Here is a 16,487-nt window from a genome sequence, read left to right as displayed (position 1 = left end):
ATGATGTTGGCTTAAATAATCAGTTCACATCTTTCAAATAGTTTGAGACTTTTTTTGTAGAGGAGAGTGACAAGATTAAGTTGAGAGTTGGGTGAGTCCAGATTTCTCTGCAGTCTTCACTCACTGGGATATTGATTTGTGATTTTCTGTGGGTGGAAAAGTGACCGATTCTTAAACCAGAATTTCATTTGGGCAGATAAAGTGAAAGTATAAGTTCTCTGTGTTATTATGGGAGTACTTAAACAATGCAGCTCTAAAAGAGAGAAGTACGATTAGCTCCTTCTTACAAGCTGACACAGTATGGAGCCTGTTGGTCACCCAGCATGGAGTCCACAGTTGGTCCACTGACTCAATTACTTAAAACAAATTCAATTCACACAGCAACAACACAAAGAGCAGGTGGGATATATTGCTTAGAGAGGTTTTATAGTAAGGGAGATAGGAGTGGTAATGAGCATAGATAAATCAACACACACACTTGTTTAGACTGAGGCAGAAGTGTCTTTAAGATATCCTTTATTAAATCCTGCAAGTGGAAATTCAATTTGACACTCTGTTGTTGAACATGCTACACACATGCACAAACAGGATCCTATGGACATGGACTTAATGGAGAGATGTCAGAGTGACGGAGCGGTGCTTCTGAGCTGGTGGTGTGGAGTTTCAGTGCCTTGCTCAAGGGAACCTCAGCAGTGATCAGGAAGTGCAGTGAACCTGCACCCCTCCAGCTACAAGACTTATTTCCAGATATGGTCTGCATCGGGACTTGAACGTACAACCCTTCAGTTCCCAACCCGAGTCCCTACAGACTGAGCTGCTGCCGCCCCTACTCACCTTATTTCAGGCTTTGTTAGACAAAGAAGAAGAAGTGACAGAAGGCAAGTTGTTTCCTGCTTCGACGGCACATTTGCTCTTGTGTGGATTTCAGGCCTATGTGTGTGAGTAGCATGTTTTTCAATTACAAAGTGTAAACTTGAATTTCGTGATTAAAAATTTATTTATAATTAAAATACTTTTTTTTATACTGTATATATAATTTATGATTTTTTGCATTTATATCTCATATTTGGAGATTATTATCAAGTATAGGTTTTGCCTCAGTTTTGTTTTTCAGAGCAAATAGTTTCTGCTGATCTGTAGCAGTGGTCGGCCACACTTGGTGGAGGGACTCTGTCTAAATACTGGGAAAGCATTAGTAATGAAGAATGGCAGGAGTTATTGATCTGCCCGTTATGAAATATCGCTGTGGTGGCTAGTCAATGGGAAGACAGGGCAGAAAGGTTTCAGCCATGGTTCAGGTTCTCATGACAAGTCAGAGTATCACACAGTTCTGTCGAGAAGCATCATGCACACACATCTGTATCTGCAGGAACATTTCATCAAATACAAAAATACATCACATGTGTCAGTATCCACAATGAAAGGATCTGCAGCACTTTTTTTGAGCAATTAAAGTTTGATTAAAGCACTTCCTATTTCAAGTTTTTTGTCTCAGATTCTTTTTAAAATATGAAGGTTTAGTAGTGAAGGCTGTTAATGAGGACAGCTTCGGTTTAAAACACTTGTGCTTGAACAATGATGAGTGACAGCAGAGCACGCTGCCTGAAGGTTCCTGGAAGTCAGATTTAGTGCCACTGCCTGAGCAGAGCTAAAGTTAGGCTCTGACAGCTAAACACACAACCATGTCATCTGTAGACAACCTACTGAACACAGCTTCATGGCGTTTAATGGAAACGTCCATTAACTGTCATGAAAAACAAGTAGGGCAGCTCAATTCCTGTCTTTGCTGTGTGGTATGTGAAAGTTTTATATTCACCAGGGTATCCATCCGAAACTCACACAAATGCAGGTCAGCCGAACTGGATGATGCAGTAAATAGTCAGCTGGTGAAAAAGGCAAGTGGTCCCCCATGTGCACACTATGGAAGAGGTTCATGTCACACACTATATTCTTAAAGCCTGAGGCAAAATGGCTTGAAATAAAAACTATGTATGATATTAAAGTTAGTCTCATTAAGAAGAGAAACAAATGTAGTGTAGTATAAGGTAAATGTTCTTCTTTAAAAAGTTCTGCTCATTGGGTTTCTCTGGACTGTGTGGGCGTGGATGATCACGTTTTGATTGACACTAATGGCATTATGCGGCTTGAAATTTGCAGCTTGGGTTGTCTAAGTTACCAGTGGGAAAAAGCAGAAATCCTGAGATCGGAAAAACAAATCACTTTAACTGATCAATGAATGGTGAGTTACAACCTGCTGTGTAATTCATTTCATATTCAGCAGCTGGACGGCTGGTATAATGGACTCTCAGGGCTGAGCCTTCCCTTTCCAATGAAATAAATGAATCATTTAATAAACTTTGATGGAGTAGCAACTGCACCAAAAGGTTACAAGAAAAACATGTGAGAACTCCAAAACTGACTCATTCAGAAGAGGCCAAACACTGAAGCCTGAAGCTTCTGCTGCCATTCACTTCTGTCATTTAAATAAGTGACAGGTGTTATGCCCCCCCCCCCCCACTGATGCTGAGAAATGTACTATTATACTGAAGATTGATGATTAATTTTAAAGTTTAACTTTTGTAATGAATAACCACATTGAATTTACATTTAATAACAGAGACATTTAATCTTAAAGAGCCCATATTATGCCTTTTTTGGGGTTTGTATATTTAATCTATGTACTTACTTTTGTATGTTCACAATAGCTAAAGTCTGAAAAAAGTGTCTGTTTTCATGTACTGCTCCTCCTTGCTCCCTCTACGCTCTGAGTCCGTCAGCTACACTCTGCTGAGCCCACACTGTTAGACCCTACGTGGGCCAAGTCTGCTCTGATTGGTCTGCCGATCCGCTCTGTCGTTATTGGTCAGTTGCTGAGCATGCGTCTCGGAGATTTCAACATGAGCTGCAGGGCTTGCCACAACGAGCCAATGGGCTTAGATCAGTGATCTCACACTGACAATGACGCCGCACTGACACATTGTTATCGAGGGGGGCTAGAACCGAGCGTTACATGCAGCTAATGCTACAGCTAACAGGAGGACGTAGGAGAAGCCACGTTTCTGCGGACTTTGAATTTTTGCACATAGATGTGCCTAAACATGCACAGGACACTTGGAAAACACACTAAAGAGCATATAGAACCAGAAAAAGCAGAATATGGGACCTTTAAATGGCAATAAATAGAATTTGGATTGAAACTAATTTCTAATTCATTGTACTGTATCAGTTAACTTTGATTTCAGTAAGATTGTTATAAGATCCTTCAAATCAAATCAGAGAAAATTAAACGAATGAACTGAGAAAATGTTTGCTGTTGTTGCATTCACAGGCATCAGCTTCAGTTCATAATCAAGCAGAAATTGACAGTGCTCTGACAGACTCTAATGTGCAATCCTTGGAAAGCATATCTGAAGCAATTAGCCGAACAACAACAAGGATAAAACCTTGAAACTAAAAAAAAAACTTGAAGGTGAAAATCCTCCTTTTGAAGGAATGATTTGAACCAACCTGAATATAGTCTTAAGTAAAAACGGATGTAGCTGTTAAATAACCACATCAACATCTGAGACAAAATCACAGCTTCTCTCTCTCTCTGTCTGGCTCTTTCAGTCCTACCATCCTGTCCTCTGTGTCACCCCACTACTTTGAGAAAGTGGGAGTAATATTAAGAGTGGAATCTAATCCTGGTTGGCGGCTGATGAAAGCATGCGGCACCAACTCTGGCTCTGGTGGAGCCGGGGAGGAAGAGGCGTTGGAGGCACAGAGACAGCTACAGATGTCTATATCTAACACTGGATGTAAAGCCTTTTGATCCAGTTTAACACAGACTACATCTCCTTTTAGCAGCTTTATTCATCCTTAAGTCTTCTAACAGCTTCTAACAGAACTGAGGTCAACCAAAAGGTCAGTTTATGTTTGAAGCTGGAACATGAGCTCTTATTATGTTGTGGACCCCCAAATCTTTTGTTTACTGCTACCATCAATGTCCCTTAAACCCCCTCAGAGAGAAGTACTTTAAAAAAAAAACACACATGGGGTCTATATGAGCTGTTGTGAGTATTCATGTCCCCAGAGAATAGATTCCAATTTAACGGTTTGTTGACTTGTTCAACTTTTTTTCTAAGTAATCATCAGCTCAGTCCTTCACAATGAATGCATACATCTTACAAAGCTGATGGAGTTAAATTCCACTTTCTATTTGGTCTCAGTAAAAGTACAATAGAAGATAAAGGGTGCTTAGTGGTGTCGCTACCTGCAATTGTCAAGTTCACCATGGCAACCTAGCAGCCTTCATTGGGGCGTACATATATCCCCCTTCTTGTCCAAATATTCTCACTTCCACCTTAAAAAACCTTGAAAAAGGAAGATGTCGTATAGCCAAAATACCAAAACAGATAGCTTCAATAGCTTCAGAGCAATAGTCCTTAAAGGAGAAAATCACAGTGACTAGGTCAACTTTTATTTATAGAAGAAACTTTCAATTGTTTAACCCCACAATAAGACTGTTAGCAGGTCAATACTTTGTCCTGTGAGGTTTTAGAGAGACTGCAGTAGACACGTTAGGCTTCTCACAGGTTTTGTCAATAACACATGTAGCATTGAAATCAGTCAATGCAATGATTCAAAAACATAGAAAAATACTGTATGGTTGAAAATATCTCTCATTATCTTCAGCTTCTGTTTTAGCCAGAGTAGCTATTGTTTATGCAACACATATATAACCCTGCTATCAAATCCCTGCAGCCCTGTTAAGAATAAGGGGTAGATGAATGCAGTTATATTTTATGATGCACATGATAATATTTTTATTTATCTAACTTCTGCATGGATATGAGATGCCAAATGTTGGCTTTTTATCGTTTTAGAAGTACACTGTAAGAGTTTTTACAAGTGAAACAGACTGAAATTCACACTGATGCCACTGTGTGACCTACAAAAGCAAACAAGACCATCAGCGACAAGATTGACTATTTCTACATGATCATTTTTTATTACTTTAACTGCTCCAGCCTGGGTAGGTGTCAGACCAAGGGCTTACCAGCACTCTGCAGGAAACATCCTGTTTTTATGTTTTCCACAGTGAGTGATGCATTTACTTTTTGAAGAAAGCGAAAAAACAATTCAACTTCTTACACATGAAGAGGACAAGATCAGCAGAAGGATAAGAAGTACAGCTTTCAAAATGTCCTGAGAGGAGCTTTAAGTAATACTGCTCCAGCACTTTGCCTCAACCGTAAGAGACTAAGCATGTCCAATAAAAGTATCTGTTTAAACCACTGACAGCTCAAAGTGTTATCCTAACTGTCTTACAACTTTATGTTAAGGATCCCTACAGAGATGGACATTACATCTAAAGACTCAGATGTTACTTTTGAAACCAGAACAAGTTGATCACACAACTCTCATCAGAGCCCCCAGACCTCATAGACAAAATGATCAATTTTATGCAGCAGAAATTTGGGAGTTGCTTAAGATTAACTTTATTGTCCCAGTGGGAGATTTGTCTTGACTTCACAGAGCTCTGATGCAGTAGCAAAATAACAAAATACATTCATTCATCAGTAAAACATGTCAGTTAAATAATCATTAAATTCCATACAAGTGATTTACTAAAACCATAAATATGTAATAGTTAAGAAAAGTGATTAAAAAGTGCAGGTACATCTACACATCTTCACACATGCTCACACCACCTCATACATGCACACATATACACACACATTACAGCTTAGGTACTGTACTATGTCACAAAGGAACAAAGGTATTTGCTTGGGTACCACCGCACTATTGGGAAGTCTTTTTGTGTTATTGTGTGTCACAAAAGATATTGTGTTGGATGTGAACTGAGCATTGGATCCATCAAAATAACTTGTCACTATGTCAGAGAGGTTTTTAAAACAACGTCAAGGTCAATTTAAATGGTGGAGCTGTTGAATTGTACATTGACCATTTCAGCCATCCACATACAGTATGCATGTTTTGGATTGCATTAGTAGCCTTTATCTGGCATACAAACATATACAATAGTGTATATTCTTTTAAGTTTATTGTTTACAATTAAAGCTTTTGTGCAATCACTGCTTTTATTGAATCATTTATTGCATGATTGCTTTAACTTTTGATCAATCTGGTATTTTGTTTTCATCTTTACTGTCAGGAATAAAAACCAAAAGCTCGACTATTTCCCCTGTTCCTCTTTAGTTTTACCCAGAAACACAGTTCCACACACAGAGCACACAGAGCTGCTTGTTTTGGTCTTCACAGGATAATTAGTGATAATACTCTGAACAGATTCACAGCTGGCACTTCTGCAACAGATTCAGCAGCTCATAATGATAAAATACATTTAAAATCCTGCCTCTCCCTCCAGTCATGGTCAGTGGGGCCTGTGGTAAATGATGGTGGTGGGAATCAGATACCTTGCGGGTAGAAACCAGAGCAGGTCACTGTACACCGTGATAACATTCCCCAATCCACAGGCCAAGTTTCCCTTCGCCTCCTCCTCCTCCTCCTCTTTCTCCACTTTTCCACTCCCCTGCTCTCTCTCTCTCTCTCTCTCTTCTCCTCTGCCTCTCCCTCTCCTCTGCTTTCATTTCCCTCTACTTTCCTTGATATCTGATCCAGCAGAGACACTCAGATTACAGTTTTTACAGCTTAGCCAGCCCCGCGCTGTATACATTCCTTTCTCCACTGTTTCTTAGCCCACTCTGCAGCCTCTCATATCCCCTCCATGCCCACTCCCTCTTCTCCTTGATTACTCACCGGGGCTTATTTTACCATGGCACACATTAAGCAGCCAGATGAAGGAAACACTGTCAGACTGTTTGGTTTTTCAGAGTATGATCCTTCACAAGGGCACATTGTACATCTGTGTGTGTGTGTGTGTGTGTGTGTGTGTGTGTGTGTGTGTGTGTGTGTGTGTGTGTGTGTGTGTGTGTGTGTGTGTGTGTGTGTGTGTGTGTGTGTGTGAGAGTGTGTGTGTGTGTGTGTGTGTGTGTGTGTGTGTGTGTGTTTTTTCCTCCGGCTATGGTCTGAAATATTGAAGATGAGAGAGGGGAACAAACTGGAGGTTTTTGTCCTTAAGAGGACAAGTTTGTTTTTTTCTAAATAGAAAAACAGTAAAGTAAACTTAGTCTACTGCAACAATGGCGTCCTTTTAAAAGACCTTCTTTTGTAGGTAGCAATGATGTTGTCAAATGTATAGTTTTATTTGTATTCCCCCTTCAGTAACTTCATGTTTTATCATGTTGAATCTTTTTAACTTGATTCAATTTGAGCTGCAATAACATGACATTAACAATGAAGGTGTTTAAGGAGAAGCTGCAGCTCGCTGTACTCCCCTACTTTCTATTTCTGTATCGGTGTTCTCCTAAATTAAATTTGCAGACAGACATTTATGTGTGGGAATATGTGCGTGTGTGCAATCGGAGATGAAATCTAAGGTTGTGTAATGAGCTACAATCGAACTTGTTTAGCCTATTAGAGTGCTTTGACACCATAACCACATCTGCTGCACCATTCAGTATCTTCTGCTGGTATTGATGAGGAGATACTAGAGTTGTCATGGGACTGATTAAACCTATGCACCATCGATATCACACTATGTCTGTATTTTGTATTGACATTTCTTAAAATGAAAACGAGCATCATTTAGTCTGGTGAAGCTTGTCTTAACTGTTGGTGTCACCACACAGTGCTTTACAAATGAACTTATGAATGAAGAGGCTTTTATTAAATGAGATGTTTAACATATTGGCAGAGAAGTCAATCCACTGAAACATGAATAATGACCCTTGTCACTGTATATATCATCTACCAATAAAACTAACTGACCTGCAAATAAAACATCATTTTTGACTGATGAGTGACATCTTTTTTTAAATCATCTTATGAATTACAGCCCAAATACATTTACAGTTGTTTTATTTCTAATATATAAAACATGAATATGTGCTAAAATGTGCCCAGAGAACACTTTAAAATGACATTCATACAGATTTCCTTTATTCTGAATGCTCCACTGAGACCACCTCAAGTGCTCCCCTGATAAAGAGAAATGTGGAAATGTCTTGCTGGAGAGACCCTGACTGATGCCCCCCCATCACCCTGCATCCCTCCCTTGTGTCAGCAGGGCCACACAGCAGCAGGATGGATATGCTGTAACTCATCACAAAATGAACACCAGGACAATTTTTTTTTTCACCAAATCAAACGAGAAAAAATCCACTCCAATCAGAACTCTCTTTTCATGAAAGAAATTCTCATTCCGCAGACCTTCAGTGCATTTTCATGAAACGAGGACAACTCTGAAAAGCATCTGTTCAAGCAGCAACATGTGGACCAAACGAGTTAATAGAAAATCAGTGCTATGCAGCTTTTTAATAGGCTACATTATAATGCAACAACACTGGAGTTTCCTGTTTTCCCAAAAGCTCTATGACAATAAATGCATCTTCTGCAGCGAAGATCACTAACAAAGCACCTACATTATTATCAATAAAACGAGCAATACTTTTTCTATATTACTGTGAAGTACAACAAGCAGAACACACATTGTATGTTGGACAGGTCTAAATACAAATAGGCTTTATTCCAGGGTTGTTTCAGGACTCTGCCTCCATCGCTTTTTTTTTTTTCTTCTAAAAGCCTGAAATCACAATTTCCACTCTCCTCGTCGATGTGATCACCTGCATTTCCACCCATAACAGCCTAACACTCGGTGTCCCCGGCCAAATGTGTACAAACAATGACGAGATGAAGACAAAGCGGACACACAGCCTGTGCCTCACACACACACACACACACATACACACACACACACACACACACACACACACACACACACACACACACACACACCAATGTCAGGAACACTTTTCTCTTTCTCCACAATGAACCGCGCGGAGCTCAAATATCACAATGTGCACCGAGCAGGAAAAAAAACACGAATAGAAACAACATGTGTGTAATTATCACAGGGGAGAACCGTGCAGTCCGAGACAATGTGCTCTTGTCGAGTGCGTAAAGCTCACAGACGCACATCTGGATCACACGCCTCTGGGCAGCTGGGGCAAAACACACACACACATAGGCTACACATTACACACACGCTCACACATACACACATAAACACAAATCCACGCAGAAGGCATCTTGGATAGGCGAGTGTTCCCCCATTGATTCATACTAATTATGCACATAGGCTGTTTTCCGCTGCGCCGTCCTGTAACAGTATAAATAGTAATAGTAGAGGTACTGTTGACGCCTTCACTGACGCACCGGATTTTCCATTAACTCTGGGCAAGCCATGAAAGGCAGGGCACACAAACGGAGAAATTATGACATGAAGCGTCAGGGACGTGCACTGTTTTTTTTTTCTCAGACTGATCCAAAACTTACAAGTACAACAGCAGCAGTGAATGGGTGCCGCATCCATTGTGCAGGCGGCGTTTTGGCAGGGTGCGCTGCTGAGGCTGGCACTCAGCGTGGATACATGACAATAGAACTTGAGTAGAAAAATCATAAATCAAAGTTTGACTATCATGCAGCCTATTTCACCTGAGTGCATCATATATTGCAACTGAGGACGCCTTCTCAGTGCTTCCACAGACATGCATGCTCCTCAGTCACAACCACTGTTTCCACGCGTAATCACATGCAGCCGGGCACACGGAGCTCTTTTTACCTTCATCTCTTCATTTATTTCCCTCTTCACCGGGTGAGCTGGTTTTCGGCTCCTTTTATTTTCCGGAGGTCTGCCCTCTTTTTCCATCTCTGCCATGTTTTCTCTGTGATACTTCTGTCAATATTTGCGGTAAGGTGGGGGGGGAGGGGGGGGGGGGGGGAGAGGAGGGGGTGAGAGAGGCAGCTGTTTACAGTCGCCAGACGGCGGATGTCTTGCAGCTTTTCAGCGGCCCGAGTGACGCTGGTGATGCCGCCGAGGGCTCGCGGTGCCCGGCTAAGTCAGCCATCTTCTGCCCGTATCTTCCACGGTCCGTGCACCAGTGGTGAGCCGCCTCGAGAGTCAAAGGAGAGGTTGAGTGAGGGGGAAAAAACGAGACAGGGGGAGGGGCGTGCGCTGAAACATTATATGACGCGTTGATGATCAGAGGTAGGCTATTTCTTCTCGCTTTCCAATGGAGTGCAATCAGAGCAGTCACATCCACTTAGCGCTGCCTTCTCATGGTGACAGTCTGCAAACAGGTGCCCACACAGTCTGCCAGACCCACTTTTGTTCTTAAGGGGAGTCTAACTACCTGCCGATGTTGGGGAAACATGACGTGAAGTTTCTTTGTCAGTTTCAGACTTCATTGCTTCAGTTAGTGAATACTGCACACTCAAAACTCCAGTCTGGAAGTTTAATTTAGATGACCTGCATGTGCAAAAAGACATTTAGCCATTCAGAGCAACCGTGCATGTGCGGTATAGGTGAAGTGCCTTGCTCAAGGACAGCTCAGTGTCAGTAAATGTTGCAGGAATTATAATTTGTCTTGCAAATAGAAACATATGTACTTCAGCATGATAATGCAGTCTTCTGCAGAAAGGGGAAATCTGTGTAATCTAAAAAGAAGAGCAGGCTAAGACAAATACAACGCAGTAAGAAAAGAACTCTCACTGTAGACAAAGGAGACTTTTCTATATGTTTTGATTGTGTAATTACTGGGCCATCGTGTTTCAAATTAAGATTTAGTTTACCCTAAAGCCTCTTCTCCATGAGATTGTTCCCTCAGGTTACAATATGACATGGAAAAAATGAGCCTCCAGGTGTCTTACTTTTCTTTCTTTTTTAAATTTCTTCTAATTAAATATGTTAGCAATGCAGGTTTTTTTTCATTCTTAGACTTGTAAGAGACAGGAAAGACAGGCGGGAACGATGTAGGCCAGACACCCACATCACCTCAAACTTTTATCTGTGAAGCAGTTAGTCATTTGATACCAACATCTTCACAAATATACCCAAATAGATGTATAAAAAATATACAAAACCTGTTATCATCATCATGTGACAGATCAATGAGCATCTCCCACCCTCACTCAGTGTAAGATTGTAAGAAAAGAACTTCAGTTTCAACACAATTTTGGAAAACAAAACTTTAAAACGATGATAATTAAGTAGGTAAAACACATAAAAACAGTTGTTATTTTGTCATTTGAGGAATCCTGCACATGCACAAGGAAAACAGACATATCAATGCTACAAGCCCTTTCATGCAGGACATTTCATTAATATTAGATTTTAATAAAAATTGACTGCAAACCATTTAGTTTAGATTTGATCATGGCCCTTGTGAAGGCATGCTGGTTGACTATTATTGGATAATGCACATACACACTTGATGGAGCATAGCCATCATACACAATGGGGACGCGGTGCTGTGGCTCAGTGGTAGAGTCTGTCATCTCACAACCGGAAGGTCAGGGGTTTGAACCCCAGCTCCTGCACAAGTGTGTTACATGTAGAAGTGTTCTTGGGCAAGACACTGAACCCCACATTGCAAATTGCTCCTGAGTGGTACGGCCAATGTTGTGTTAATGGTAAGTGAACTTGAGCTTGCATAGCGCTTTTCTAGTCTTCTGCCTACTCAAAGCTCTTTTATTAACACTCATTAACACTCATTCACACACTGACGGTAGAAGTTTATCATACATGTTGGGCGGCTGTGGCTCAGTTGGTAGAGTCGTCACCTCTCAACCAGAAGGTCATGGGTTCAATCCCCATCTGAGCAACATATCCAATGTGTAAGACACTTAACCCCACACTGCTTCAGTGGCGGTGTATGAATGGATTAGTGTTGTATGTACGTTGCTTCAGATAAAAGCATCTGCTAAGTGAATTGTAACATTGTATATGTAAAGTGTCCATCAGTATTAGCTAATCCCATTCAGACATATGAATAATAAGTCATAAGTCTTGCCCAAGGACACAACGGACATGTGGCTGCAGGAGCTGGGGATCAAACCCCGACCTTCTGGTTGAGAGACGTGTGAGTGTATATGTACTGAATTGGATTCTAGAAACTTTTACCATTAAAAAAAAATTCACTTTATTCACGATGTGTTAAGGTCTTTACTTGTATGTATGTACATGTCACAAATGCATATATAGACTCATTCGTATCAAAGCATACACTGACATACAAATGCAGTGTCCCCCCCCCCCCAAAGGTCAAGTAAAAAAAAAAAATGTAGATTTATTTTTGGGCTTTTTGTGCCTTTATTGTAGAGATAGGATAGTGGATAGAGTCCGTAATCAGGGAAAGAAGTCATTTAAGGATACCTTTCCGATAGAAAAAATATGTTAAAAATATGAAAATGACATGTTTTAAAATGAACACAGGGAATTACCTCATATAGGGGTACCATTAACTGTTGATAAAGTATTTAATATGAAACAGATCCAGATCCTTTTAATAAATATTTTTGCTCTTGGAATGAGTTTACCTGTTTGAGCTGTGTGCTGTCCTCTTACTTCCATTGGAATAACAATGAGTTGGCAGGTAGAAAGCCATGGTGAGTGCTCATGGCATTGTGACGCCCATTTGAGCTGGAAAATCAGCGGAGGAACAGGAGCTGTGAACCGTGATGGAGGGTCAGGGTGAGACGACTTGTGTGTTACAGTGTTGCTCTTTCCATGCCTTCCAAACCAGGAGCTCACCTGACCAGCCCAGTTTCCTTCTTTAAGCCCCCCCCCCCCCCCCCCCCCCCCCCCCCTCAACTACAGCAGGTTGGTTTAGTGTACCTATAATACTTGTGATGAGTCCCTAAAATCAGCAGCTCTGTGGATAAGAAAATCCTCAGAAAATAATGTTTTTTCTATTTTATGACTGGAGTAGCATTCTAAAATGTATAATTTAAATTAATCTGTAGCATTTTGGTGTGATCGCTTGCAGTATGTAAATCTGTAACAATAAATCCTCAGGATGTTATGTCTATCTTTAACAGCATGGTTTACTGATAATGGATAAATGGAGTTTTTGTCTATCATATAGGCTAACAAATGGATACAGCCTGTGTTTTTGCTCTACTCAGCAGCTCCATGTTACCTTTTTGTCCTTGAAAGACTTTCACTGCAGTTCAGTAATAAGCAGATGGATTCAATGAAAGCATTGTTACAGTAAACCTGACTCTGAAGGGGCATTCTCTTTTCATACAGTGGAACTGTCATACCGTCACAAGGGTTACATTACAAACATGGCGTGCTTGTTTTTAATTTAATAATATTTGCTTTTCTTCTACCTGGTATTCCAATATTTTATCTTTTATCTTAGCACAAGAGTTACAGTGAGTTCAAATCTGTGGTTTTGTGATGATGTTTGTCATTAAAGAAACACATTCAGATCAGAACAAAGTAAGACTTTCTCCCACATTAGTGTTAAAGGTCAGGTATTATTCTCCTTTTCAACAAGTTTAAATAAGTCTCAGAGCTTCCCAAAACATGTCTGTGAAGTTGTTCATGTCTATAAACCCCTCTATTTCAGCCCTGCTCAGAATAGGCTGTTTCTGTGTCTGTACCTTTAAATGTAAATGAACTGAGCTGAGCTGAGCTGTCTGACCACGCCCCCTCTCTGGAAGGAGATGTGGCTTGGGCTGTCTTGCACCATGCCCAATCGTTTACAGTGAGAAGGCAGACTCAGAGGGCAGAACAAACACCTAGCTGTGGGAGTGTCACCCACCTGGGGGAGGGGTTACTGCCCTTTGTGAAGTCACAAAGGGAAAATATCCAAACGGCCTAGTTGAGCACACATTTTCTGAAAAGTAGAAAAGGGCAAAAGACAGAGAAGATGTAACTAGACAGGCTAATATTAAATACATCACATGTGCCCTTTAAGTCAAACATAATATGATACACCTAGTTATCTTGTTATTTAGAATTATTTTTTAAAAATAAGATACAAACTGCTTCAGTTTTCATTGAATGAAAAACAAAACGGTGAGTTAGTACTGGCTGTTCAACCATCAGAAAGAGAATAATGGAGTAAAACATCAACATTACATTAAGGGGTTTCTCCTCAATGACTATGGGACTATAAATGAACATCACTAATGCATCAGGTTGCATTCAGCAGCTTTGCAAGTGTGAAAATAATAACAGCAAATGGAAAGCAGCTGTGACCTCACATTACTTTAGCAGAGATGCTGAGTAACTCCACTCATAAAAGCTCCCTCCTTGAAAGCATATTTATCAGGCTGTGCCCTTCTTTACGATATCAGTCCTACATCTCCATGTCAGAATCAGAATCATCTTTATAGGCAAGGTGGCTGTTTCAGTACGAGAGCATATGGTCCTTAACGCTTATATAACCAAATTCTTAGTTTGTCCTTTCTATATTGACAAATACAAACAGAGCAGCACATTAATTTTTTAATTAAATGAGAACTTCAACTTGAATTTAGACTTTTAATAGAGCTTGAAGCTATTTGTTTATCTGTCTCAATTTTTATTGTATAGCCAACTCTTTAATTTGGCCTTTAGGCTTAAATCTCAGCATATTCATGTTATTTTGAATGTGTTTTAATTTATGGTAGACTATATGTGGGTATATACCAAGACATTCTTTTAATAGGGCTGTTTCAAAAAACTGCCTCTGATGTTTCCTTGCTGTAAATTCAATCACTCTTTAATCAATCAGTATTTATTTGTTTAATACCAATTCATAACAAATGCTATCTGTAGACACTTTACAAAAGAGCAGGTAAAAGACCTTATCTTTGTTATATTATGTTACAAAGACCTAATATTAATCCCTAATGAACACAGCACTAAGCAACATTTAGCAAAGTTACAGTGGCAAGGAAGAACTCGATTAGTGTCTTAATAATTTACAAAAATAAATCAAGTCTGATTGGTTGATGAATGGATTAACACTCATTTAATCCATTTAATGCAAATCAAAGACATTGTGAGACCACAAAGTCAAAATATATTGTAAGGAGCTGTCCCCCTGGATGGCATCTCAGTGTTGGTCAGTGGACATTTCTGTGGATTCACACCAGAGACGTCTAAAAGAATAAAAGCTGTCGCTCCTAATGGCCGAGCATTCCCACAACATTCTGCCCTCCGTTTTTTTATAGTGGACCATTATGATGGATGTGACACAACCACCAGGTTGTATAAGATAAAGTGAAAGTTTGATTTTCTCCAGATGAAGCTATGGAAATAAAATAAAAAGTTTAAATGACTACAAACAACAAGAGGACGTAAATCTATCTGACTTCCGGGCGCTGCACTATTTCTTCCCTCTCTTTATTATAATATTTGTATTTAACAAACATGACCGACTAATTTAATTTAATTCATTCCATTAACGCTGAGGGGGCTTTTCCCTCACAGCACGGCGTTGGAATTTAGCGTCAAACGTCATTACGTTTTACAACGTAACGTATCACGTTTTTAAAGATGGCGGCCCGCAGTGTCAGGTCGTGTGTTGTGAAACATCTAATAACTCTGTAAATAACCGAATGAACGAGTTTTTAGGCTAGTAAATACTTGTTTTTATGTAAAGAGTAAACATGTGGCACTGTAACGCGAGGTTTGCAATCTGTTGATATAATTTTAAGATGTTAGTTATTACCTGAATGGCTTTTACAGTAACTGTATCATTTTAAAAAGACAAGATACAGTCAGAGAAAATGCTTCCAGCTACATGGTCACGACTGACATGCAAGTATGTGTCCAGCCGGGGACAGAGGACGCTGAGTCTGTTCTCCAGCTCCGTCCCTTCAAACTGGAGTAAAGTGGTGTCTGACGCAGAGAAGATAGTGGGATATCCAACCTCCTTCATGAGTCTGCGCTGCCTGCTCAGTGATGAACTCAGTAATGTCGCCATGCACGTGAGGAAGCTGGTCGGGACTCAACACCCTTTACTCAACACTGCAAGGTAAGATCCTGCTTTCCTCTTTCTTTCTATACGCCAAATCAAACTGTATTCATAAACCTGGCAAAACAAATATCTGTTAGAAAACCCTTTAAAAAGAGGATGCATTTCAAAAACAATATTTAGAATAGAATAGATGTTTATTGCCATCTGCACAGGTACAGGACAGTACAGGTACATTGGAATTCTTGTGCGTTTCTCCCTGAGTCAGCTTCTACAAAAAAAAAGTTAAAATTATATATAAAATAGAATAGCATTATAAGAAAAAGAGTAGAAAAGTACAAAAAAAATAATAATAATAGTTGTAGTAACAGCTAAGTGATTTAAAATAAACTGTACAGAAGCTATACACTGTATTAAAGCAAATATATAATACAAACAATAACAAGGGAACACTGTACAATTAAATGAAAATATAAATATGTTTTCTTATTGCACTTATTATCTCTTATTGCACCTGAGGTTATTGCACACATATTTTTCACATTATATAATGACACTGTTTTTTGTTTTTAAGGTTAATATTGCACACTTGTATTGCACTTGTAAATCACTGTGTTTTTGCATGACTATAATAACCTCAGTTCATTCTAAGACCCCCCCCCCCACACA

The 16,487-nt window shown here is 39.8% G+C and overlaps 2 protein-coding genes across 6 annotated transcripts in view; one reads left to right on the top strand and one right to left on the bottom strand.

Moving 5' to 3' along the window:
• sobpa (sine oculis binding protein homolog (Drosophila) a) overlaps positions 1–10,034 on the bottom strand; it is a 52,309-nt gene extending 42,275 nt beyond the window's left edge. For 3 of the 5 annotated variants that reach the window (XM_061062590.1, XM_061062591.1, XM_061062594.1), the window contains exon 1: positions 9,686–10,033. In XM_061062590.1, coding sequence (XP_060918573.1) covers positions 9,686–9,781 — 96 coding nt within the window. In that variant the 5' untranslated portion in view covers positions 9,782–10,033. Of the gene's footprint in view, positions 1–9,685 lie in introns of all 5 variants that reach the window. The other 2 variants (XM_061062593.1, XM_061062595.1) reach the window with 1 other exon arrangement.
• A 5,343-nt stretch (positions 10,035–15,377) lies between these two features.
• pdss2 (prenyl (decaprenyl) diphosphate synthase, subunit 2) overlaps positions 15,378–16,487 on the top strand; it is a 31,865-nt gene continuing 30,755 nt past the window's right edge. The window contains exon 1 of the mRNA XM_061062836.1: positions 15,378–15,878. Coding sequence (XP_060918819.1) covers positions 15,631–15,878 — 248 coding nt within the window. The 5' untranslated portion in view covers positions 15,378–15,630. The remainder of the gene's footprint in view (positions 15,879–16,487) is intronic.

This window comes from Labrus mixtus, chromosome 18, assembly GCF_963584025.1.
Source record: "Labrus mixtus chromosome 18, fLabMix1.1, whole genome shotgun sequence".
NCBI lineage: Eukaryota > Metazoa > Chordata > Actinopteri > Labriformes > Labridae > Labrus > Labrus mixtus.
The sequence above is the reverse complement of the archived record's forward strand: the minus strand, read 5'-3'. Positions and strand labels throughout refer to the sequence as shown.